Source organism: Salarias fasciatus, chromosome 14, assembly GCF_902148845.1.
Source record: "Salarias fasciatus chromosome 14, fSalaFa1.1, whole genome shotgun sequence".
NCBI lineage: Eukaryota > Metazoa > Chordata > Actinopteri > Blenniiformes > Blenniidae > Salarias > Salarias fasciatus.
The window spans coordinates 23,612,017-23,637,466 of NC_043758.1; the positions used below are offsets into that span (position 1 = coordinate 23,612,017).

General features: G+C 41.7%; 1 protein-coding gene across 2 annotated transcripts in view; it reads left to right on the forward strand.

Annotated features, from left to right (window-relative positions):
- The window catches only part of lsamp (limbic system associated membrane protein), a 589,246-nt gene extending 564,048 nt beyond the window's left edge, over window positions 1–25,198 (forward strand). For both annotated transcript variants that reach the window (XM_030108899.1, XM_030108898.1), the window contains 4 exons: window positions 8,560–8,691; window positions 9,766–9,886; window positions 21,941–22,089; window positions 23,574–25,198. In XM_030108899.1, the coding sequence (XP_029964759.1) occupies window positions 8,560–8,691; window positions 9,766–9,886; window positions 21,941–22,089; window positions 23,574–23,671 (500 nt within the window). In that variant the 3' untranslated portion in view covers window positions 23,672–25,198. The remainder of the gene's footprint in view (window positions 1–8,559; window positions 8,692–9,765; window positions 9,887–21,940; window positions 22,090–23,573) is intronic.
- The last annotated feature ends 252 nt before the right edge of the window (window positions 25,199–25,450 follow it).

Consider the following 25,450-nt stretch of genomic DNA (forward strand, 5'->3'; position numbering starts at 1 on the left):
TTATGCTACTTGACTCTGAAGTTTCTCAAATCAGCTGCTTAACATAAATTAAAGCCGCAAGCGGCATTGGTCGGGACCGAGCCTCCCCGCCGGCCAGCGACTGAGACGTCCACCCACTAACATGAAGCTTTTAGAATCTGTCTTCCATTAACACAGAGTTGTTAGCATCTCCCATCCACTAACATGGAGTAGTTAGCATCTCCCATCCACTAACATGGAGTAGTTAGCATCTCCCATCCACTAACATGGAGTAGTTGGCATCTCCCATCCACTAACATGGAGTAGTTAGCATCTCCCATCCACTAGCATGGAGTAGTTGGCATGTCCCATCCACTAACATGGAGTAGTTAGCATCTCCCATCCACTAACATGGAGTAGTTAGCATGTCCCATCCACTAACATGTAGCTGTTAGCATCTACCACCCACTAACACGGACCTGTTAGCATCTCCCATCCACTAACATTGAGTTGTTAGCATCTCCCATCCACTAACATGGAGTAGTTAGCATCTCCCATCCACTAACATGGAGTAGTTAGCATCTCCCATCCACTAACATCAAGCTGTTAGCATCTCCCATCAATTAACATGGAGTAGTTAGCATCTTGCATCCACTAACATGGAGTAGTTAGCATCTCCCATCCACTAACAAGGAGTAGTTAGCATCTCCCATCCACTAACATGGAGTAGTTAGCATCTCCCATCCACTAACATGGAGTAGTTAGCATCCCCCATCCACTAACATGGAGTAGTTAGCATCCCCCATCCACTAACATGGAGTAGTTAGCATCTCCCATCCACTAACATGGAGTAGTTAGCATCTCCCATCCACTAACATGGAGTTGTTAGCATGTTCCATCCACTAACATGGAGTTGTTAGCTTCTCCCATCTGCTTTTGAGAGTCACTGAATGAAGGCAATCAGTGTCAGAGTTTGATTGACAGCTGCTGTCAGCTGTGTAATTGCAATGCATGCCCATATATGGTAATGTGAGTTAGAGTGGAGAGAGGAGAAAATACAAATCTTTTTTGGGGAAACAACTGCTCCTTGTTCCTTTGCTGTTTGGCAAAACTGAACAAAAAATATCACGTTTGATAGGAAAATTTGTTGTCTTTCAGTTGGTGAGGCTTTCAGAGCAGTCAGACTTTTAGTTTGGACCGTAGAGGCCTCAGTTTGTGAGAAGCGCAAGATTTTTCCCCATCCGGCTCCATTATACCTGAGAGCAAAAAAATGCAGAGCGCACACCTTTTCTTACCTGTGAAAACATACATATAACATGATATTTTCCCCACTTATGTTACATCATCTTGTTCGGGAGAACCTGCTGGAACTTTCCGTGTGCTCGGTTTGTTGATAGGAGTCACGGTTTAGCCGCAGTCGCCACTTGTTCGAGGTGCTGAAAAAAGGCGACCTTTTTCCTTTTTTCCCCATTATAACGGATGAGGGCCGGAGCAAGGCAGGATTTCAGACTTCCAAATTTGAACGCTAATAAAATCCACACCATTCGACTTTTGACAAAGTTGTTCACAACTTTTGTAGAGAAAATTGTCCTCTTTCACGTCGCGTGAATCTTATGTGTGTACGACAAACGGTCTCGGAGGAGATAATTTTTTCGTGAGGAGTGATTTTGATCAAAATTTTACTTTGAAAGGGAAATAGCGGACTTCCTGTTGGATTTAGGTCAGGGGTGTGAGCGCGTGAAATGTAGATCTTGATGAGACGAACGCATGAGTGTTGGTTTGATCTCTCTACGACATTCCTGCGGGCTGTAGCGACTGTTTTAGACGTTTTTTTGGATATAGGTGGCGCTAGAGAGCAGATGGGGTCAATTTTTCCATTTTATAAAATTTTTCGCCGGTCATGATGTGCGTGCCAAATTTGGTGAGTTTTCGTGCATGTTTAGGGGGTCAAATTCGCGTTTATTTGGGCGTTAGTATAATAATAATATAGAAGAACGAGAACGACAAACGAACGAAAAACAATAGAGACCTTGCCCTACGGGCAAGGTGGCCTGCGGCCACCTTGCCCTCCGGGGCTCGGTCCCTAATTAGCATTTGCAAAATAAACGTGATGTTTCGCACTCTAGTAAAGTGATGCAGATGAATGATGCATGAGGATATGCAAATTAAAGCAATCCAGTTAAAGTTGCTGGTTTGTGGTTCTCGTTCCTCACCCCTTCGCCTCCTCCGTCGCTCTCTCACTCTCTCCTCCTTCTCTTGCCCATCGCTCTTGTTTTTTTTAAAAAACAGGTAGGGGAATTTATGAGTGCATCCGTTGTGTACCCAGTGAAGTTACCGTGTAAGTTACCTAGTTGGTGTTCCGCTACGGCCCCTCACTCCGATACATGCCTTTCAATTGGCATGGAAAACCAGCGGACGTTCACGCGAACTTACAACTGCTAATGTAATGCAAATCAGCATCCAGCAGGCATTTGTGGAAAGCTTACCTCTTCCCATGTCGGTTCCAAGAGTCTGCCATTACATATCCCAAAGTCCTTGGGCCTTTCAGTGTTATAATGTGTGTGTGTGTGTGTGTGTGTGTGTGTGTGTGTGTGTGTGTGTGTGGGGGGGGGGGGGGGGGGGGGGGGGGGGGGGGGCACGGTAATTATATGCATTGTACTCTCTGAAAGGCTGGAGCTTGGCTCCATGGCACATTAACAAATAGAGAGAACTATTCAAGAGGTTGAATCTCAGTTGAGAGTTCATCCTCAAACGTCTTAAAGGTGATAACTGTCACCGGTTGGCTGTTGATACAGACTGTTGTTTCTAATCTGGTGTTTCAGAAAATTCTATGCGCTTTCAGCCGATAATGGCCTGGAGGACGGGCCGGCTGAAGAGCGGAGCGGAGCTGAGCTCTCCTCAGCTGTGAAAAGCTGTAAACCACTCACAGATCTTTCTTTTGTAATTCCTTCATATTTTTTATTTATAGTATCATCGCTCTGAGCTCTGATTACATGTTTGCTCTCGTTGTTGATGAAACCCCCGCATCAGACATATTACTTTTCAGCAGCTCATCAAACAATTTGCTCTTAAAAGAATCTGTTTCCAATTGAAAAACTTAATTTAATTTAGGTGTGCTATACTGTTCTCTCTAGGAGTCGGCAAATAATTTCATTCTGAAAATAGATATGCGTCACCAAAAGTTGAATTTCTCTTCATTGTCGGAAGAGATGACAGTTACTGCAGCCGCTGCTAAAGGACACCACATGGTTCTTTATTTATGTTTTGCAGTGAGATAAATTTAACATCATTTTTAGAGAAAAATTCTTTTCTCTGTCAAAGCTCCTCAGTTCAGCTGTGAAAAACACTCTAGATAAGCCCAAGTTCCTATTCCAGTTCCCGTTATTCTCTGAGTACAACACAGACAATGCGTTTCGCCACCTTTTCTCTGTGCTGCTCATTGTGGATTCTATTGTTGGAGTAGCTCAAGGCTACTGACACTTCAGTGCCCCCGAATCCGAGTACGCCGGAAGAAAAAGTTGGAGAGAAACACTTGTATTGTGAAAATGTAATCAATAGACGCACCGCCAATCTGCTGCAAGTTGACACGGACAAACTACGGTGCGTTCAAAGACTTCTCAGGTGAGAGGAATCACATTTATTAGTAAATGTGTAGAACTATGTTGTTGTTGTTAACAATACAACAACACATCTTTAACTCTCTCCAACTACTAAGCCATTTGGCCACATGAAGCTTGAGCTTTGTTACACTTTCTGTTCTCTTTAACCTGATCCCTCACATGATTCTATATATATACGTCAAACTTATTTTGGTCCAGGAGCCATAAACAGCCGCCTTTCATTTCTACTGCAGTGGTAGAGATTCTGAGCATATTCTGAAGATGTTCATATTCAATGCACGTGTTCTTTTTACAAAATCTTTTATGGACAAAATGAAATTAATTTTGAAAACAGTGAGAGTATTTACTCATATTGATGCATGTAACATCATATTTCTTCTGTCATTTATAGTTTTTTATTGCTTTTTTTTATTGTTTAATGTGATTTTTTCTCTACTTTTTAGTTTGTGTCTCCACAGTGAAAGGAAAGGCTTCCTAAACCCCTTCCAAAAGCCCAATACATATGTAAATACCTGGATATGTTTCCAGACGTTTTTTGCTCACTACAGCTTATATTTGCAAACTTTTACAGATTTAGCATAGAATTTTGGTCTTTACATGTCAACAAATGAAACACTGAAGCAACCACTTGACTGACACTACAGCTTTAGATTTCATGGTGCCTGTTGGATAATTGCACCAAACCAATGCTCCATTGCTGCATTTGAGCAACAGAAAGTGATAAAAGTCCTAGTTTTATTTACATTGGTACAATGCTGTTGGCTCTTGAATTGGTTCTTCTCAGGTTACACCGAAAACGTATTAATTTGACAAGATTATTAAGCGACGACTGATTGAATTCAGTGAAGAGCCCCTGTTAAAAGAGCAAAAGTTGATTGAGATATCCACAAATACACTTGCTCCGTGTGTATTGTAAGCAAGTAATCGCCAGCTAAAAATTTAAATGAAGCCTATTTTCTTGCTGAATTGCCGCTTTTGGCTTCAGTTGCATATTAGAAAAATGTAAGCGTGCAGACAAATGAAGCGACATAAACATTCCTTTTAGCATTAGTGACATCCGGATGAAGAAAGCGTTATTCTCACGCCTTACTCTTGTCTTACTTAGCATAATCGTTCCCTCCCTGACACCCACTCACCCTCCTCTATTGAGATTAGCATAGAAATGCGATGGTATAATATAGTGTAATGCCGGGGCTTTTCTAATGTGCACACTTTGAATGAGTCGTCGCACTCAGTGCTCCCTGAGAGCCTTCAAGAAAATCTGTCTTCACCCCAATTTTTCGCACGCAGGCTTCGCGCTCACCAGAGAGAGACACCGCTCCTCCATATAGAGCGTGGGCGCACGTGCGCACACGCACCCATACTGTACACACTCTAAAATCAATTCCCCCGAACAAAGATTAACCAATCCATCTTCATTATACTTCATTAAATAGATAACGAGTGAAGCACACACTTCATGTGCGCGGAGCTGTATCCTCCTGTTGGCGCAGACAGAGAAGCATGAAATGTTGTATTGTAATTATCTTTTATTTTTTTCTTTGACACAATGCATCTCACTCGGCTCATCCTTCATGATCGAGTTACTCTTTACACACACCAGGTAGGGCTTCTGACAGTTAATTGTGAGCAACTAGTCAATCCACTTTGTCTCATCTCTCATTTAAATTCTCTTCTCTCTCCTCGCTTTTTTTTCTCCCCTGCTCTTTGATCTTTGCAGTCACCTGTTCTTTTTTTTCTTTTTTCTTTCTGTCTTTATCCGACACCAAGCTGAAGCACTAAAGAAGAGATTGAGCCTCAATAGAATTTCCATGGCAACAGATTTTCAATCACAGCTCTCCAATCGCATCGCTCTGGCAGTCCGTCCGCGGAGAGCCGAATATGATGCAGTGTAGACTTTGATCATAATCCAACTGATCTTTCAATCAACGTGGAATAATACTGTATCATCTGACCTCCATGCCCATCATTCAGGTGATTTGATCATTTAGCTTTTCTTCTCTTTTGCTTCTCGTCACCGAAACTGAGTTGCACCGATGTCCTTGGGCTGTTGATTACACGGAGGCTTTGCAACTTTTACTACTTAACATCCCGCTGTAATTATTTGAATTCACTAAAGAGAATCCCCCTGATGTGCAGCCAGCATCGCCGGCCGCCGGTCACGAAGTTGCCGGTTCATTTCACAGGGCGCTGCGTGCTTTAGTTTGGCAGCACATTTTTCCTGGAAACGAGAGCGTGAACTGGCTGGCAGCTGAGGCCGCTGACATTTAGTGTTGTTACAAACAGCACGTTTTTCCCTCTCGCCCCAGGAGATCCTCTCCAAGCAATTTATTTTGACCACCAAGATTCCATCAGTCCTTATTTTCTTAGATTAAGGGAAGTATCAGTCGATGTTACAGTAGTTATTACATTTGCTGGGTCCTCTGGGACTCCTTCCCTCATTCACTGCAGATAATTGTATCTTTTTGAGAAATACCCTGAGATCAGGCGCCACTCGCTCACTGCCTGAGGAGATGATTCCTTATTAAGTTACTGCAATTGCCCAAAATTTCATTTTCCATTAGGTGGAAATGTGTGCAAGGGGAATGTACAAGAAAAATGAATCTGCCTCATCTTTGCGTGCAAACACAATAATGTATCACGCCGCTCAAATTAATTCCAGCGTCACACAAAAGAAGAAATCGTCATGTCACAATTACTGATATCTTAAGGTCTTCGTACCGTCACTATTTTCAGGTGTGATAAAAGGCAAAGTGCAATTAACGTAGGAACGCATCAAAGACTCTGCCACTTTCTCTTTCTGAACTACCCATAGATCTCTAATAAGACATAGAGGATCCCTCCTAATGAGATGCCAAGTCGCTGTGTTCTTTACATGGGTAATTAGCTGGATTGCTCGTTAAACAATTAGTCAGATATCTGTCCGATAGTCTCTGCGGTTCTCCCGCGCTCTGTTCAGATGTTTTGTCTGACATTTGTGCGTATCATTGCTCAGTTAATTGAAGCACTGAGACAAAACGCCCAATATAAGTCAGCTTAACAAGTTGCTGAATGCTAAACGCCCTTGCAGTTAAATACTGAGTCCAACACTTTCGGTACATCCGGCTTGACCTGGCAGTGAAATTTCAATCGCCTCTCCAGCAGAATATGAGCGTGGAAGCACGCCATCGTTCAGACGGCCGCTTTATTTATTGAGGTCCTTATTGAAAGCAAGTCTCAAAAGAATTTGAGGTGTCAATACACTTAAAGCTCACGGCTCGCCTGACAGCCCCACAGCATTGGCAATAAACATGAGCAACACATCATAGGAATTACTTCATCTCCAGCTTGCTGACACCTCTAATCCATTAAGGTCATGAGCAATGTCCCTCCAGAGCCGCATGCAGCCCGAGCACGTTCTGGGTGATGTTGTCATTGTGAAGACAGATGCACTGTGATGTGCGGAAACACACGAGGCAGAAAGTGAAATCATGCCGCATTCGGCCATAAATAGAGAGACAGAACCAAGGAGCGAGAAATGAAATGGAGCCTTGTGTCTTAATGGGTTAAGCATCCGCGTGCGATACCGACGTGAACCGTGGATTCTGAGAGAAATCCATTTGCTTTTATCATTAAGAATGCACTTTTTATATCCTCTGTGCTGTTTGTCATTTAATGCTTTGAGTACATCTAAAATTTTCCTTCCTCTTGTTCTAATGATGGCCATGCCAAGCTGACGTGGGTGTCAGATAATGGCAGTAGGCTCAGTGGGAGGCCACGTTGACTCATGGAAAGACTGACAAATTCATGTTTTTGTAGTTTGTTTGTCATTTCAGCTGTAAAAAAAAAAAAAAAATGCTTATAAATATTTAATCAATAGGTAAGCCTATGAAACCTGGAGAGGCGTCAGATAGAAGAAAAAAAAAGCATTAAAGTCTTTATTAGGCACATGGAGACCTGCTTACCCAGTGAATTTGTTTAAAAAATGCCGACAGAAAAGTAAAAACATACCTACAGTATAATGAATGAAATCTGACTGAGCTTGCCGTTTGTTAGTTGCGAACAGAGACTTCCCACACTGCACTCCACAGACAAATAAATAGATAAAGCCCACGCATACAGAGAACATGCTGCTTTAACACACAAAACTAACACAATAAGATTTTTTATGCATTTGTAGGGTGCCAGGCTGCATGTTTCCCCCTTTTCTGCTCAATTTGACAAGTTTATAAAGCTGCATCTAAAACTGTTTCGATGGCAGTGAGGTTGATACAAAGGCAGAACCAACACACGAGACAATAACAGGAGTGAAACCGGGAAATCCTTGCAAGGAATTGGTTAGGAACTCTGAAGAGTGTGGATGATACTGTATGAAACACGTGTCCCATCGCCCGTACTTTAAAATGTTAACCGCTGTGTCTTCTTCATTTCTGTTTTTGAAGATCAACTTTGTGTCTTCATGCTCAACAAAGCCTTTTTTCCAAACATGAAATAGGGGTGGATTGATAATTGTGCACCAATACAGTAACTTCATATTTCTCAAACATATTTATGGGTTTTATCAACATTTTTCAGCTGATTACCATTTAGTGGTCTCAGTTCAGACATTTTTATGTAAGTAATGTCTCATCAAACTGTACGAGTAAACCTTTGATCATGTAACAGAGAAGTTACATCAGTTTGATGTATTCAGAGTTTTGTTTCCTGTTTTGGTTTTTTGCAGTTATTGAACTATTTCTTTAAAAGATTTTTTGAGTTGAAATGCCCTTAATTAGCGGTTGAATGTATTGTTTTCTCGACATCTGCCATTTGTGTTGCCTGTTCGGTTTTCTCAGGTGATTCTTTCAGTTTTCAGTCACAAAATGTCAGCGGCAAAAAGTCATGTTATGAAATAATATCTTTTGTTCGATATCAGGTTGCACAGTCTGGATAGGCGTCAGTATCGATTGAAACTTCCTCGCTGTCCCTCCCTCACTTCCTCTGTCTTCCTGTGTCTCTGCAGCGGAGCCGCTGGACGGTGAAGAGTACCTGGACATTATCGGCATCATGCGGAACCAGGCTGGTCGTTACGAATGCAAGGCCAGCAATGACGTGGCCACGCCCGACGTCAAATACGTCAACGTGGTCGTCAACTGTAAGTCACAACCAACCTGCAGATCAGTATTCCAGTCAGTTCCACAAGCTGATACACTGAAAGCTTGTAAAAGTCTGGAGTTATGAGCTTGAGCTGGTACGGTGCACCGTGACATGTTAGGTAGGATGAATCTTGAAAGTTTTGAAGTGCTCTTGAATCTCTTGAGATGAATCAAAGCCAGAACCAATCGGTGACTTTGATTGCGTCTGTCATTTTCAAAGTAGTTCTCATGCACGGCGTTGCCGTGTGAGAGATGCTTCACAATTTCAACACAAGATCACCTAATTGCATCTTTTCAGGGGTCCAAATTAGATCTGATGAGTGTTGCGAAGATGTCGGCCGTTCAGGATTGACGAACAGCTCATGAGACGTGAGGAACCGAGCACCCTCGGAGGACTTTGAGAATTCTCTTTGATCTGAACAAATCACATATGGCTGTTTGCCCAAACTGTACTTTAGCCAAGTCTGAGCGCCTGAGCTAAATGATAACGATTTCTGTATTAAACCATTTCTCGGTGTTTAATCCCAAATGGAAAATGGGCATTAATCCACTTGGGATGTATTTCTGGCCATCGGGATGTTTGTAGGAAGCGTGATGTGTGTATGATGAATGCTAATACACTTGATGAATCTGAACTGAAGTACATTAAAGTCAAGTAATCTATTCAACACTGTCTTTTGGGGGAAAAAAGTGGAAAGAAAATAACTGCCTTTTAACCTGTAAGACAGCAAAAACGTATCTCCTTCATCTTATCAAGTTTGCTTGTTTACTCATTTTTATGACTTAAATTGAATCCTGCTATTATGATACGAAAAAAAGACATTTTCCTGGTCTCATTCTTTTGTCGCCGCTGCCTCACAGACATCCTTGACGCAATGAGAATGACTCGTGATTTTTTTTGGAAAAACAGAAACGAGGCATTTCAAATAAGATCTGAAAGAGAACACATGTGCCAAGGTGGTTTTATTAATTCGGATCATGACATTTCCACGCTCGAATATGCCATGCGTGACAGCTGCCTGGGTTATTGCTCTTAAGACGTTACTCATGTCGGCAATTGTGTGACTTGGCAGATCCTCCGACAATGAAGAGGACCCAGAGCTCGGAGACTCCGGTGGGCCGCATGGGGATGCTGCAGTGTGAAGCCACCGCCGTGCCCACGCCGGAGTTCGAGTGGTACAGGGATGAAAAAAGGTAAAGTGCGCCCTGAATTTGTTTGTTGTTTTGTTTTTTTCAACGGCGATGCACACACATTATTGTTTTCCAGTGAGTCCACTAGCAGAGTGAGATGACAACAAAATAAATTTAAAAAAGGCTTTTATTTTCTCGAGGTCTCCTAAAATATAAAAGTAACCACATTTACATGGAAACAATAACACAAGCTGTAAGCAATCGGCTGTAAACAAGCCATTACGCTGCGCACAATCCATTAGCCTCCTTCACCACAAACCATCAGATCAACTGTAAGGCTGATGATTACTGTAATGATCTCTGGTCGTTTTTCCAGGATGGAAAACATTTCACTGTTCAAATACAAAATTACTGAAAGCAACAAAGACAATAGGAAAGAGAAAAGCTTTTGTTTTTTTGTCGTATATGCGCCACATTTTTGTCCAGAGAACATTCTGATTAATTATTAGTTACAGCTATTAAAAGCTGCAGGTGACATGAAACAAATGAAGGCTTTGCTGAAATAACTTGAAATTGACTTGACCTGACTTGGTTTGAGGCAAGAAAGGTGCGATGTTGATTAAAAAACTGTAATAATCAGGCGAAGTAATGAGATACAGTGCCTTTCTATACCAGAGGCAGAAGAAATGAAGGCCATGAAATTAATCCAAACTCATCATACTGGCAATAATTTGGATCAACAACAAAGATTTAATTATATTACTTCTAACATTAATCCATCTTTGATACTCTGGGGCCAAAACCAGCTGATGGAGAGGTGAAAGAAGGTTACTTTTCATCAGAGGGTGGACTGATCGATGTTACAATCATGAGCAGGTGTTCGCGGCTGTGGGTAATTCAGAAAAAGGAAAAGATGCAAACTGTAGAACCAAAGAAACGCCTTAAACGGTTTCAAAGGCAAAGGGCCAAAGTCTTATCAAGGCTTTATAACAAACGTATAATCTTCTCCGCCTTGATTCTGAAACAGAAAAAAAAAAAAAAAAGATATTTTTGGATGAATTTTCTTTGAAGTAGAAGGGGAAAACAAAAGAACAAGCTTGCCTCTGTGGTGCTTTTCTTTCAGGTAGTAATAATAGAAAATCATATTTTTGCTGTTTTATTTCAGTGTCGCCACAACAGAACATGTGATCCAAATGTGTGATTTAGCACAAGTCTTTCAGCTTTCCCGCTGAGAGCAGTCGGAGGCTGGAGGACTTACACCGACACCATAGAGGCGACACATTAACAGCATGATTCAAACCAGAGATCTTCAGGTTACGATCTTGCTTCTCTGACCTAATGGTGTTTATTTATATACCAGCCACTCATACACTGAAATGCAGCTGTAAGTGCTTTAACATAAAATGAGGTAACAAAATTAATTAGCTGTAAAGCAAAACTGAATGAAAAAACAAGTGATTTAAAAGCCGACGTTAAAAAGCAGCCAATACAAATTAAAATTAGAGGCAGAAGATAGCAGTAAAATTGCTGCGCTAATTAAAAGCAAGGGCGTAAAAATACACCTCAAGCTGTTTCATAAAACCATCTGAAGAAGGTGTTTCTTTTACCTGAGATGGCCGTTATTTTTCCCCAATTCACTCCAACTCACAGGAGCATAAGATAATATTTTATCTTTTTTATATATGCTAGGCCAATATCTGAGTACGTTAGAGTGCAATGTGGATTCAAACCAGAGTTCGAGGTAATGGAAAACTTCAAAAAAATAAAGATCAGATAAGACTCAGGTTAGGGTAAAAATATAATTATAAAAAAAATGCCACGACCAACCTAATTTGTATTTAGCTCATCAAAAACTTATTTTCTAACTGCACCTGAACCAATTACGAGAACATCTGTAGTGTCTTATTTTAATTTAATGAGGCTTCCTGTCATCCTGCGTTCAGCTTTGAGGAGACGCTTCATCAGAGGATCGAGTGCAGACGCCTCATTTGGTGCCACAGATACAGTTGGGTGTCATCTGTATAAAAACATAAAGCACCAATATGGTAGAAATATGTGCTGCACCAGAGAACTGTGCTTTTTTTTTTTTTTTTTTTTTTTTGACTTTTTACTTTTTTTTAAGTGCATGATGTTCATATTGTGGCGTTCGAGCGGCGACTTGCGGGCAAGAAGACGAGGCGAGGTCTGCTCTGTTGCTCAACCAAAGCTTTATTGTGAAAACAACCAAGCAAGGGAACATGACACACCAACACCAAGCCAAAATACGTAGGCCCCAGGTCACCCCCCCAAGCAACCCCTCTAGCCCACGGTCCGACACATAATGAAAATAAAAACAACACAAATGAAAGCACAGCACAGTAACACAAATGGCAAACATAACCATAATAAAAGGAAACGCAAATAAACACAGAACCCCCACATATGGCCCCAAAAGTCCCGAACGGGGAGCTCCCATCATGCCCCGGGGCCTCCCCAGAACAGTCAGTTCTGGGGCAGTGGCTCTCTAGCGCCCCTAGCGACCCCTGCGGTTGCTACAATATTTTATCCAAGGGAATTTTAAAAAGTTCAAATTCAGGCATGCAAAATGCCAATAAAAGGTTAAGATCTTACACTCGGTGTAGTTGAACATGAACATGGTAGCTGTGAAACGTCAGTAGTGTTTTTTTTTGGGGGGGGAAATCATTGGATTTCCACATAATTCTGAGTTGATTCATTCATCTCCTCTAAATACGACAGTGGCTGTATAATTGTATCCGATGGGTCTTTTTGACTCTGCTCTTAAAATGGGCTCGTCCTCACATTTCAGGGTTCGTTTGATTACATCGTCTGGGTGGTCTGATAAAGTCTAATAGCCCACCTAATCGCTCACTCAACAGTGGCTCAATCGCTAATTGAACGTTTCCGTGCGACAACAGGATATTCTCCGAGAAGGGAAAAAAGGGACGGCAGATCGACCGTCCTTATGCGCGCAATTTATAGACTGCCGCCGCTCCGCTGAGAGTCTTAGTAGCCCTGTTCGCACAGAACAAGTCATTCCACTGAAATGGAAATCAGGCTTCCTCTGCTGTACGGTCTCTTGTGAAATTGCAAATTGTGTGACCAGACACAGATGTTCATTGGAAAGCTATCAATTTGAGTGTTGTGCATGTGTCAGAAAAACACTTTCAGAGGACTGAAATATAATGACATTCAAAATGCAACAACAGCCCAGTTCCTCCATTTCAGCACTTGTCGTTTAATAACCTGAGAGATGCTTTTTTTTTCATAAATCTATGCAGCAAACTTACCTCTGATACAAAAAAAGATCTAAGAAAATGGTTTTAAAAAACAACCATGTGCAGTCACTCTCACCCCTAAAGAAAAATAAAAGTTCTCTTAAGATTGGAAGAAGAATTTGGGAGGAGTGTCACAAGTGTTATCACAGATATGGTCTAAAAAGTAATAGGCCCTATCATGCCATTTCTGGGGAAGATTTATGGTCGTCGAAATATTTTTGCATTATCTGTTGTTTCCAACCTCCATCTATCTCAGTTGTTTTGTCCCCTGGAGGGTTTTGGCTGTGTGCCGTCTCCCTGTGTGCCAGTGGAAAGTGTTATTGCACTTTCTCCTTGGATGATGATGCTAATGCACCATAATAATATCATTTATCCTTGGTTGGCCAGTTAATTTTATAGACCCCCTCCCCAAGAATGAAAGCTAATGCACTGTGTCCTGTTGTGTCTTATTTACCTGATTCTTAAGGTGAGGTCTCGCTCCGGCGCTTGTTTACGTCTTAATGAGTTCATCTTAATCTGCATGCGGGCTTTCAGCGGACACACTGATGTCTGAATCTGGATCAGGGAGATGTTGCAGCACTGGATGCAACACGTGAAGGACTCCATCAGGTTCAGATGGTGAAGTCTCTGTGTGGTAAACAAACAACCCTGGTTTTCCCTCGTTTGCTTTCTATTGATTTAATGGTTGAAAAAGCTGAAGTTACCATTCGCTCTATAACATCTTTTTCCTGAATTGGTTTTGTTAAACCAGATTCACACATTATTACATTTTCTACTAAAAAACTATCAGACAATAAAACTTGTGTCGTTTTTGCTTCTCATCTAAGATTTTAGCCTAAAACATAAACATGGAATTTCTATCTTCCTCATTCTTTAGGACACGTCCATTTTTATGATTAGCTTTGGTCTTTTTTGGGGTATTAACGCATCTTTAATCCCTTCCTTACAGGGTATTTTGACAAACAAACAAAGCGTCTGTCTTGAATATCTTACTGCTACCTTTCAGATGCAGGATTATCATAATTGATGTTGTATAATTGTTTTCCTTAATTGATGTCATGTTTTTAGCGTCTTCTGTGTATGATTTTGCTGATCTGATCCTCCGCACATCAGTGTATCGGGATTAGTGTGAAGGATTTAGCACGGTTGACTGGCAGAAGTAAAATATAATTACAGTTGATCCTACATTGTTGACCAGACGCCGGCTGACGAGACTCTTTCTCGTTTCAGGTTCTTACTGGTCCACCCAGCAGACCCGTATTTAAAGCTTAATGCTTTATTCAAAGTCATCAACTGTAGTTGAGTCTTGTCCATATTTCTTCACTCCGCCTGCACCACCGGGGGACCTGAGCTGTATCGCAGATGCTCAGAGGGGCGACGCTCCACCTTACTTTGTATGTGACTGACTTACCCTGAGATTTCTACCCTCACCTTAAAATATCACATGTGTAGCAGTGCAGAACATATTGAGTTTTCAGAGCAGATCGGGTAATAACAGCTCTCCCACACTGATACGGCTCCGAGAGAACTGCTCTGTAACGAGCTGCCGTCGGCCTTGTTTGCATGCATAGACCGCCCTGCCGCAAAGAACCGGCGCCGGGTGGTGGGCTCGGACTAAAGTTGGAGAATCTCGTTTGAGCAGGGTTGCAGCAAAGACGGCCATTGAAGGCTCAGGACGCTTTGCCATGACAGTGGATGACAGCATTTTCAAAATTATGTCCATTTACAAGTGAATGGTATAAAGAGAAAGCGATAACAATGGACACTGGCATGGACAGATGAAGAGGTTGGATTGGTGTTACGGGTGACTATCAACAATAAATTTACCAATTCCCAGGAGAATATGGACTGAGAGTCACGACACTCTAATGTCTATCTACTTGTATATGTGCAGAAAAACTAATTACTATGCTTGTGTTGTGGTATGCACAGCAGCAGCGTTTCAAAAAAGTTCTGTTTTGAACCGTTCACACAGAAACTGTGTTTTCTAAAGTTACGTTTTCAGTTGCTCTGAGCACCGCTGTCGTTTAAAACACAATGGAAGTTTTGCTTTGTCCCTTGTAAACACTGTCATATTAATGGCACCTCAGACCCACAACACCAGCATTTGCTCTAGATGAGCAAATTCAGAATGCATTGATACTTCAAGTAACCAACAAGTCACAGTGAGTTCTCACTGGATCATGAACAGTCCTTGAAGCTTTCATTGTTTCTATTAGCCTGTGTTCCAGTCTCCTCTGTGCGTCCGCACTCCATGTACTTTTATGAGCTGATCACTGCGGACTTCTTGAAATTATCTTTGAAAGCTTTCATCACTGTTAACTCTTCCATTCATTCTGTCCCGCAACACAACCTTGATATTAATGCCCCAAAAAGTGCATAATAAATAAAAATAATTAAATTCCTCTTTAGTTATGAGCCACTTTCAAAACACTTCTCCAGATTATTATTTTAATTGCAATCTATAAGTCACTGTGTTTTTATGCCTTGAGGCAGCCTTATAGAAGAGAATAATGTTTTTGAGGCGTCCTTCAAGTTCATCCGTGCATTCATACATCTACTTTATGAGATCGCTCCACAGAACTGCAGGCTAATTCCTTCAAAATCTGCACCGAGCTGATCAGTCAATCAAAGATAAATGTGAGATGGACTTGATGTACGTGGCACATTTCACTGCATTTCATCACTAGTCTCAAGGCACTTTCACACTCACCGATTCACGTAGAGACACGTCAAGGTGGGGTTCATGGACACTAATACACAAACTTTGAGTATATTTTCACAAATCTGAACAAGTTAAAGAAGAATGAGAACAATTTCAACTTTATCCTTTGGGCACTCTTACCATTTTTTTAATTAACCAATTAAAGGTCAAATGTCACTTATGAACTCATAAATGAGTGTCTTATTTAGAAAAAAGCTTTTTGCTTTGTTTGGAGTTTGGAAAATTGGATGAAAGATGCTCTTGGTGCTAGATAGATAGATAGATAGATAGATAGATAGATAGATAGATAGATAGATAGACATCTCTTGGTTCAAGACCATTTGTTTGAAAATCAGATGGCCTGTAGTCATATTATAAGGTCACTCTGATCTCACATTATGTTGTAACACCAAAAGGGAAAAAAACACTATTTAACACCTCCTCTTTCGAATGCCTTCTATTTCACTCACCCCCATAAATAAGTCTGGACAGACATTATTCTAACTGTCCTGGTTGATGTGGCAGAAAGAAGGCGTAATGGGCTTTACCTTCAAAAGAGTCTTTCAGATGTGGCGGGGAGCGTGAGACGCGAGTCGTCTCTGCTGAAAAGATGCTTTTCTTTTGTCCTCGGGTTGTGTAGGTGACGCCATACAACAGGAGCGGATGTTCACGTTGTCTGCAGCCTGACTGCTCGATGCCTCTAAATCCAACCCGCAGATCTATTAAAACGTCCCATTCATGCCAAGTATCCTGTTTTATTGTTTTATTTATGGTGACAACCACACAGTTATTTTTGGCATCCCCCACTTTTTTGCAATCATTTCCAGTCAGGAAATTAACAGGATTAAGACTCTTTTTTTTCTCTCTCTCTCTGAGGCCAGCGGCTCCTCTCTTGGCATAAGCTGCCGAACGCACACCGGGCTGAGCAGAGGAAGCCTGAACTCGCCTAACTCTGCGTGTATCCGTCTCGGCACCCGCGTGAAGTCGCGGGCGTCCTCAGGTGATGAAATGGAGCGCGCGATCAGAAGCGCAGATGAAACACGTCTTCACAGCGTTCCTCGCATCACACAGATCTGAGAGTCTCCCCCAACGCATAAAGACCCAATTAGCCTCGGCTGAGTCTGATATATCATAATCTTAAAGCAGCAGGCCATAAGTGATAACTCTCCCCCACCTGGATGCCACAGCCCTCCCTGCTCATTCCGTGTGCTGTCTCTTGGCTGTTCCTGATTGAATTTAAATCAGGCTGTAAATCAGGGGCTGGAAGCTGCTGCTCGCCACCTTGTTTAACGTTTTGTTAAAAGATTGAGTCATGTTGAAGACGTCATGAACTGACAAATACCTTCCTCAAGGTTTTAACTTGCGTCTAGTGGCTGAAGGTGAAGTCGGATAAATTACAGCTAATATAACCAAAACAGCTATTTTAGCTCAGACGCAGAGTCTAAATTCTCATCTTCCACATCTTTTCATGCGTGCGAAATAAGAAATAACTGTTAAAAACATATTCCCAGTGTCAGACTGTCGCCGATGCTGCATCCAGTGTAATCGAACATGCAGCTTCACAAGTTCCTTCCCTGACGCTGAAGGATGTGCGTTTCTTTACAATCACCATAACTGGATACTAAAAATGTCAATCAAATCTACGAAGCGCTCTCTACCCTTGAATGTTTCAAATGTAATCATGCAGAAATCAAATAACCCCTTTCACATTCATTACGGAAAAAAAGATCAAAGAAAATCTCTTGACATTTTAGAATTGCATTTATAATGCCAAGCTTCATTATACCAATGTTATTTTTACACACAATGCAGGTTTACATTCCTTTATACAGCTTTATATTACTGTTCATCTAAAAGTGGCATCATTTTGTGACTAACTATATGTTTTCCATCTTAACATTGGCAACAAGAAAAAAGTTACTTCTTTGCCTTGAAGAGAATAGAAATAAAGACTGAAAAATAAGTTCTGTTTCTGTAAACAGACGGAAAAAAATTCAAAACAATTGGATAACACATCTCGATTGGCTAGTGGAAAAAGTTCATTTGGGTTGAGTGATATTTCAGAGTTTCTCTGACAAACACGTGGTCGAATCAATTCACCCCCAAAGGTTCCCAACAACCCAGATGAACTGTCAACAGGACGGCTTCATTTCCCCAAGAGGGATCAATAGTGGAAATTTTACTGAAAACATTCTTTGAGATTAAGGCGATCCCTCCTGATCACTGCACAACACTTCCATTCATCCAGGAGCGTCCAGGGCGAAGTGCCCGCTCATGTGACAGGCAGACATGTTGGTTGTTTCGTCAGCTGGTCGGCGGCCGCTGGAGCGCTTCCAGTCAGCACCGGGTTACAAGTCTCAGCAGGACTCTCCACTTGATTTCATTTATCAGCGGCCTTGAATCATAGCGGGTCTGTCACTTTCCCCCGGCGGTGATAACCTACTTTAGATGCTGCCGCACGGCGCAGAATCAAATCCGTCCGTCTGATGATTCGCTCCGATCTCTCATCCGCTCCGGCCGGAGAGCGCCGCCCCGCTCGCCGCGCCCTTCACCAAATAGAGGGGTCAAATCATTTCAATCAAGGGTTTAATGTACCACAGTGGATCACTGAGCATCAAGTGGGGATTGTCAAAGGGCTTCCAGTGGAGCACTGCTGCCCTCTGCCTGTGAGGGAAGAACGCAGCCTCAGAAGAGTTCAGCTGGCATTTTTTAAAGATAAAAGAAAGAAACAGTTCTACGTCTGCCAACTTTCCTGATAAAATATTCAATTTTTTTTTCTTCTTTCAGAGTGAACTTGAAATAAGAAGTGAGGGAAAGTTCCAGTCTGCAGATTTTCTGCTCATGCCAACATGTGAGAAGTCAATAAATGTTAATGTGGAGGCGATCCAAAGGAGGAGGAGGGGGTTCACAGATTCACGCTCCCTTTGTTTATGCTGCTTTTCCTCCCGCGACTGCTGTGTATTTGAACTCTTTATGCCATTAAAGTCGACTCTAAACCTTCGCCGTGAAAACAAAAGCGGGAGTTGTGTCTCTCCTGACCTGCCCGGGTCAGTTCGCTCCCTCGCCGCTGCATTACAATCATGCTCCATAATCTGTTGTAAAAATAGCTGTTTGCTCCCAGCGCCCGGCGGTGCTGTGTATTATCTGGATCTCTCGGAGTGCTCCGTGAGCGAGCGGGCCTTTTTAATAGTGCAGTCACTTCTCATGAAGGCGCACTGGAGAATATATCTGGTGCCGGGCCTTATCGTTGGAGAGTCGGGTGTTGCTTTTCAATGGAGTGGAGACACCGCTGCCGCACTTGCCCTCGCTCCGGTTTCTCCCCATTCTCACTTTCAGATACAAACACACACATTCATACACACACACACACGCCATCGTCATTCCCAAGGTGTCCCCACAGGAAGGACCTCAGCACTTTATCAAGTTCCTCCACATCCCCAGCGAGAAGAATTATGCCGCGCCTTTTAATGTTAATACTTTCTATCAGCCGAGTGTGCGTCAGCACAAACTTCTCGCTGCCCCCCCCCCTGCTCAAACTCCGATTACCACATTACCCCGACTTAAGCAGGATTACGTGGAGGCGCCTTAAATGAACTTCACCTCATTCATGATATGAAAGGGCTCAATCAGCTCCCCGACAAGCAGAATCTATTATGGGCGCCGTGTTATTGGAGGAGTTTTGTTTAGTTGTTATTATGTAAAGAAAGAGTTCATCAGCGCGGCACACAGTCTGAGTCAGCAAATCGTATTGATTCGTTTGCCAGGAACGAAGTTCAAGGTTGGCACAATTGATTGTCTGTACTTTACGAGCATGATAAGATTTTACTAAAAAGTCAGATTTTATAAGGATGGTTCATTGATAACAGAAACAATTAAATGTATTGCATGTGAAGCTATGAAATATCAAGTTTCCAATAGAAAATGTCCCAATTAGTAAAGTTTGTTGTAATACTTAAGGGATAAACATGGAACGGTGCCAGTAAGCACTGCTATTAATCAGGAGTGAAATCTTTCACCTTGAAATTGAAAAGATTTCATAATCTCCAGTAAATGATATGGTGCATTTCAGAGTCTGCGGAGGTCTTTTCACATACTGCAGGAGATACGGCTGAAAATCGATGCTGAGCTGACTTGATCTTCATGTTCTGAGGCAGCGCGGCACTTAAAAGATATGAGAGATAAGATGTTTTTATTGAAGATCACTGCACGGCCTGGGAGCATTAATGAAAGCCATTGTCTTTAATGCAGTTATTATCTGCATCCACACACGTTTCCCAACTCTCAATCACACATAAAGGAAAAATCTATATTTAGGATCCAGAGGTGATCGTTTCTGAACTCTTAAGAAGATAAACCGAGGCCACACGAAGACCTGTGGTCTGATTAACTGAAATTTGAATTTCTGTTATGCCCACAGGCTACAGACCTCAGTGACTGTCTTTTTTTTTATTTTTTTCATCAGTGCACAGTTCAGAAATCAGTGTTAATGCGAAGCTTCAATAAAGCTGAATGCAGCGTCTCAAGCAAAGATGTCAGCTAAGACTGGGTAATAAATCTCAGTATTGTGAAGTGTTAGGTAATGGATCACATTAGGGAGATTATTTTTGATGTATTTATTACAGTCCTGGACCTTCTTGCAGGATGCATCACAGAAAAGGTGCTTCAGCGTGTCAACCCGCTGCACACAGTGAAAAAATTACCATCTGCTTTCAAAATACAGGTGGAAATATCTATTATTATTGACAATTAAAGTTAGCATTTGGTAATTTTTTTTTCCAATTTCACCCAAAGTAATAGTTGCAAAATGTTGGTGTTCAATTTCTCACTTTAAAATTGATATTAGGAGGTCATGTTTTGGCACATTTACTTAAATATGAAATAAGGAAGAAAAAAAACACAAAAACACAGGGCCACAGGACGGTGTGCACATGCAAGTTAAACGTGTCTAATCCTGCTAGTTAGTCATGTATGAGGCACTTTTTGAGGAAATAGAGTAAATCAGAAGTGTGCAACCACTCACCCATATTGACAAATTTCCCCAATTTAGGGATTTTTTTTTTTTAGCAGAAATTTTGATTTTTGATTTTTCAAATGCTGTCCAACAGACTATTTAAGGTATTTCGTGTTAGGGTGTTCATTTACACTGATTTTAAAGACTGAAATCTATTAATCACACAGAAATTTAAAAGGAGAAACCAACCAATACAGTTATACTTTTTCCATAATGGAGCTTGTTGTTCTTCATTGAAAACATTTGGCAGAAACATTTCTGACTGTGATGACAGCCGAACTAAACTCAAAGAAATGATCGCTTCTCATACCTCCACTCACTTTCGGGGATTTTTGACATCTTTCCATTTACTACTCCTGAAAATAAATAATCGAAAGCCCCGACAGTGACGTCTCCTCCCCGGTAAATGGGCCTTGTTGTTCTTTGCTCGCCACATAATCCAAAGGTCAGGGACAGCTGCAGCTCAGAGTCTAGCCGTTAATGAAAAAGGGTTTGTTTTAAAATGAGAAAGGCTTATCTCCTCCCTTATAGCAATCAGCGCGCTCGCGCTCAGAGGGTTCACTGTGGCGTGACGCTGACCCCTGCTGCTGCGGCGTGATTACTGACACCAACCTGCAGCATTGATAATGATTACAGCTCCTGACTCTTTGAAGCCCTTTAACCACACACAGTAACACTGATTACGTGCGTGTTTAAAGAAATTACTACTGAATTAATGATTTCGTTTGAATTAATATGGCTAAAATGTCAAGCTTGGATTAAAATCTCGGGCTTGGGGAGGAAGAGGATCTCGGAGCAGCTGGTCTTGATGCAGGACTCGGAAACGAGCTGAATGCTGTCAGCCACCTTGTGAAGGGTGGGATGTTGCTGAAAGGGTGATAATCAAGACTACATTTAGAAGGCTGTGAGCGGTGTAACAACAAAAGAAGTCAGCAGTCTGGGCAGTCTGTTTTATAGTTAGATTAACCTGCTTTGCAGATTTTTCTCCACCTTCACCTGTTTTTCACATTTTACCGAAAATGTCTCTAACTCCCCTCCGTCCTCTGATTTTCATGACTCTGCAGTTCGCTCTGAATTAATTTATTTTTCTCTCTCTCTCTCTCTCTGTCTCTGTCTCTCCTCTGCAGGCTGTCCAACAACCAGGGCATCAACATCCAGATTCTTGGCACGACCACTATTCTCATGATTGCCAACGTCACTGAAGAGGATTATGGGAACTATACCTGTGTGGCCTCAAACCGACTGGGCGTCCAGAATGCCAGCCTTTTCCTCTATAGTGAGTATCGATGCATCCCACAGTGAAATTGTGCACATACCCCAACATAAATTGACCCGTTGCACATCGTTCGCACCAATCAAAACATCATAATTCTTTAATTTCATTCTTTTTTTTTCCCTATTCATTGTGTTTTATGTTGTCTCACTTTATCAGATTTACACCGTTTAAATCGTAAGTCTGAAAGTGAGCTGGAGCTACTCTGAAGTGGTAATTGAAAGCCAGCAGGGAGCTTTGCTTTTTAGCTTCACCGCCGAACAATGGCGAGAGGAAGAAAACCTGTCCGTGTGTTAGTTGTTATTCATTTTGCGACCGTTGTTTCTTGGCTGGTTTGACTTCAACCCCTGTGGGGATTTTTCAGGACGCGTCTCGAGAAAGAAGGTGACATCTGGTGTGTGGGTGAGGCAGGGGCAGACAGTGACAGTGACAGTTTATGTGTCCTAATATCATAAATTTGGCTTGGGGGGGATTTCAGGGAATCCAATCTCCTTAACGTACTGCTTTGAGTAAGCAAAAAAAAAAAAAAAAAACTCCCTAAAACTTGAGTAAGAAAACTGAGAATAAGCAACAGAGGAAGGACGGACAGACATGTCGCTTCTGCAGAAAAAGCGGGATGAGGGGTCTTGATGACTTCCTCATCAGTAAGAAGACGTTCCAATTGAGAAATAAGAGTAGAAAAATTGGATCATTTCTCGTATCGGCTGAATTCGCTTTGAAAAATGTAACATTTGTAATCTTTCTTTATAAAAGTTATCGCTCGTCGTCATTGAACTTGATGGAAGCCATCACAGCGAAGAGCGATCCAACTGAACCCACAATAATGGATTAAAATGATCAAACACCAGGAAGTGTCAGTATAAGGCATGTTTAATGAATATTTGCCTAATTAAAACATTGCAAATCCAAATTTGAGCTTTGTAAAGGTTAAATTTATCTTAGGCTGTAACACATGAGCATTATAAATTTTCTGGCTGCTTAAAGAGCCAGATTTTTTTTTTCTTTTTTTTGTCATTGAAGACTTCACAAGTAGATGAACGTTGTCATGCACATCTCAGCCGTCCAGCAGTTGCCTCCTCTGAGAGGAAATAGCAACAGATTTCCACCAGATGTCAGCAAACACCAGAATCTGTCTCCTGTTGTGGAGAATTACTCTTCCTCCTGTCTTAACAGGATTTTCATTTTAAAGTAATTCAAAAGAGGAAAAGTTTCAAGAATATGATGACTTTTTGTTGAGCTCCAAGAATTAAATTAATACCATTGATGCAGAACTTACTCATCAATATCAACAATAGCTATGATGTGGTGTTTGAGCCTAATTGACTTGTTTTCTATCATTTCTGGGAATAAAGAAATCATGGGGCAACATGGTTGAAGCTCAAATGTTTTATAGTTGTTGTCCAGACACGAACCAGTTCTCTCTGTCTAGCTCTCATCTTGCTGGTTCACCTTGATCTCACCTCCACCTCGTCTCTGTTTCCCTTCAGGACCCGGGACAGGCCGGGACATCAACGGCTCCGCCTGTGTATCTCAGTCACTGTGGCTCCTGCTGGCCTCCTTCGCCTGCCTTTTTTTCAAGTGTTAATCCTGCTCTCCTCCTCCTCCTCCTCCTCCTCCTCCTCCTCCTCCTCCTCCTCCTCCTCCTCCTCCTCTTCCTCCTCCTCCTCCTCATCTTCCCTCCTTCCTTCCTTCACCCCTCCCCTTCATCCTAACATCCCTTCCTCCCCTCTCCTCCTCTCTTCTTCTCTCCAACTCACCGACATCCTTACTGCTACCTTCGTACCACCCTCCCCCCTCCGCCCCTCCCAGACTGTTTGCATCATGAATCGTGCTCTCGAGCGCCGCTTAAAGATAAGATGAAAAAGCGATGGGCTATACGTAAAAAGTCATAGGAACAACAACAAAAAAAAAAAAAAACGAGATGAAAGGACAGAACAAGCAAACAGTGCTCTTTTACAGAATTGTTCTTTTTAATTTGTATGCACTTCTTTGTGTCTGCTCTTTTCTTTTCTTTTTTTTCGGTCTGGGCGGGGTCTGGGGATTTGTAGTGATGGGAATTAAAAGGAGGGCGCTCCCGTCGCAGGGACGCCAACAATCATTCGTCTTCACACTTTCTGAAGACATGAGGTATATTTTCTTTCCCTCCTCCTGTTAAGTTAACTTAAAGCGTAGATTTAACCGAGTGTTTAACCAGTGCATTAACGAGCGCCATGCAGAGTGTATGCCAAATATACATATAGATTTGAAACTAACACGTACAGGGAAAAAAAGAAAGGGAAACGACTGCAGCTGATTTTTCAACCTGAGGTTTAGAAAAAAAAAAAAAATAAGGCAAACGGATTGAACAACCCTGAGCATCTCTCCAGTCGCATCGTTCCTACATGAAGCAGTCAGGGTTGCAGTCCAGCGAAGAAATACTGAGGATGCAGTAACCTGGTCCCAGAATTGGGTCATCTACATTCTCATCCTTTCCTGTTTTTACTTTTTTGCAACCAGACTCATCCCAAAACGAAAGAACACACAGTAGGTTGTAACGACGAGTACTGTACATACTAAAATTTTGTATTTCTAAACCATAGGACACTGTAATAGCAGGAAACAGAGGAATGTGTCGCAGTGTTTGTCTCCCGTTTGACCACCACCCCCACGCGCGCTAAACCTCGGACGACTGTCCGCTTCTAGTTTCTGAGTCTTAGGATCATTTCTTCGATACTGCTGGAATTTGGATAAAAATGTATGACACCAATGAATGACTTACTTTTTAGTTCTTCTCTTTCTCAAACAGACAGTATGTGTGTTTTACGACGAAATGATGCCGAATAATCCATGATATATTGGTATTGAGGTTTTTTTTTATTTCTGTCTTTACCTCATTCATTTAAGTTGTGTGTGTATATATATACTTGAATCCAATGTCCTTATATATATGAATATATATTAAAAAAAAAAAGGCAAATTTTATGTGTCCATGTTTCTGAATAGGGTAGAGATTTGTTGAGGATTCACGACGTGTAAATGTCTGAAACAGGTGACCCTGCTCTGCCATGTCAACCGGAGCCCATAAGACAATGATGTTTTGAAAAAAAAAAAAAAAAAAGGTCTAGCATTTAAAGATTAAAAAAAAAAAAAAAGAAGATAGTTTTGTGCAGTTATTATTGTAGCTTTCCTTGAGTTGAGACAAGTGCTGGCTTACATGACGTGGAACTGACTGGAGGTTTATGTTTAGCTTGTCATGCTTTTCCACTTATGAGAACAGAAACCAAATGAATTATGAATGCTTTTTCTTTTTTTGTTGTTCTTGTTTTGTTTTGTTTTGTTTTTTTCCAGAAGTCCTCACAGCTCTCTTAAATAAAATAATACCATT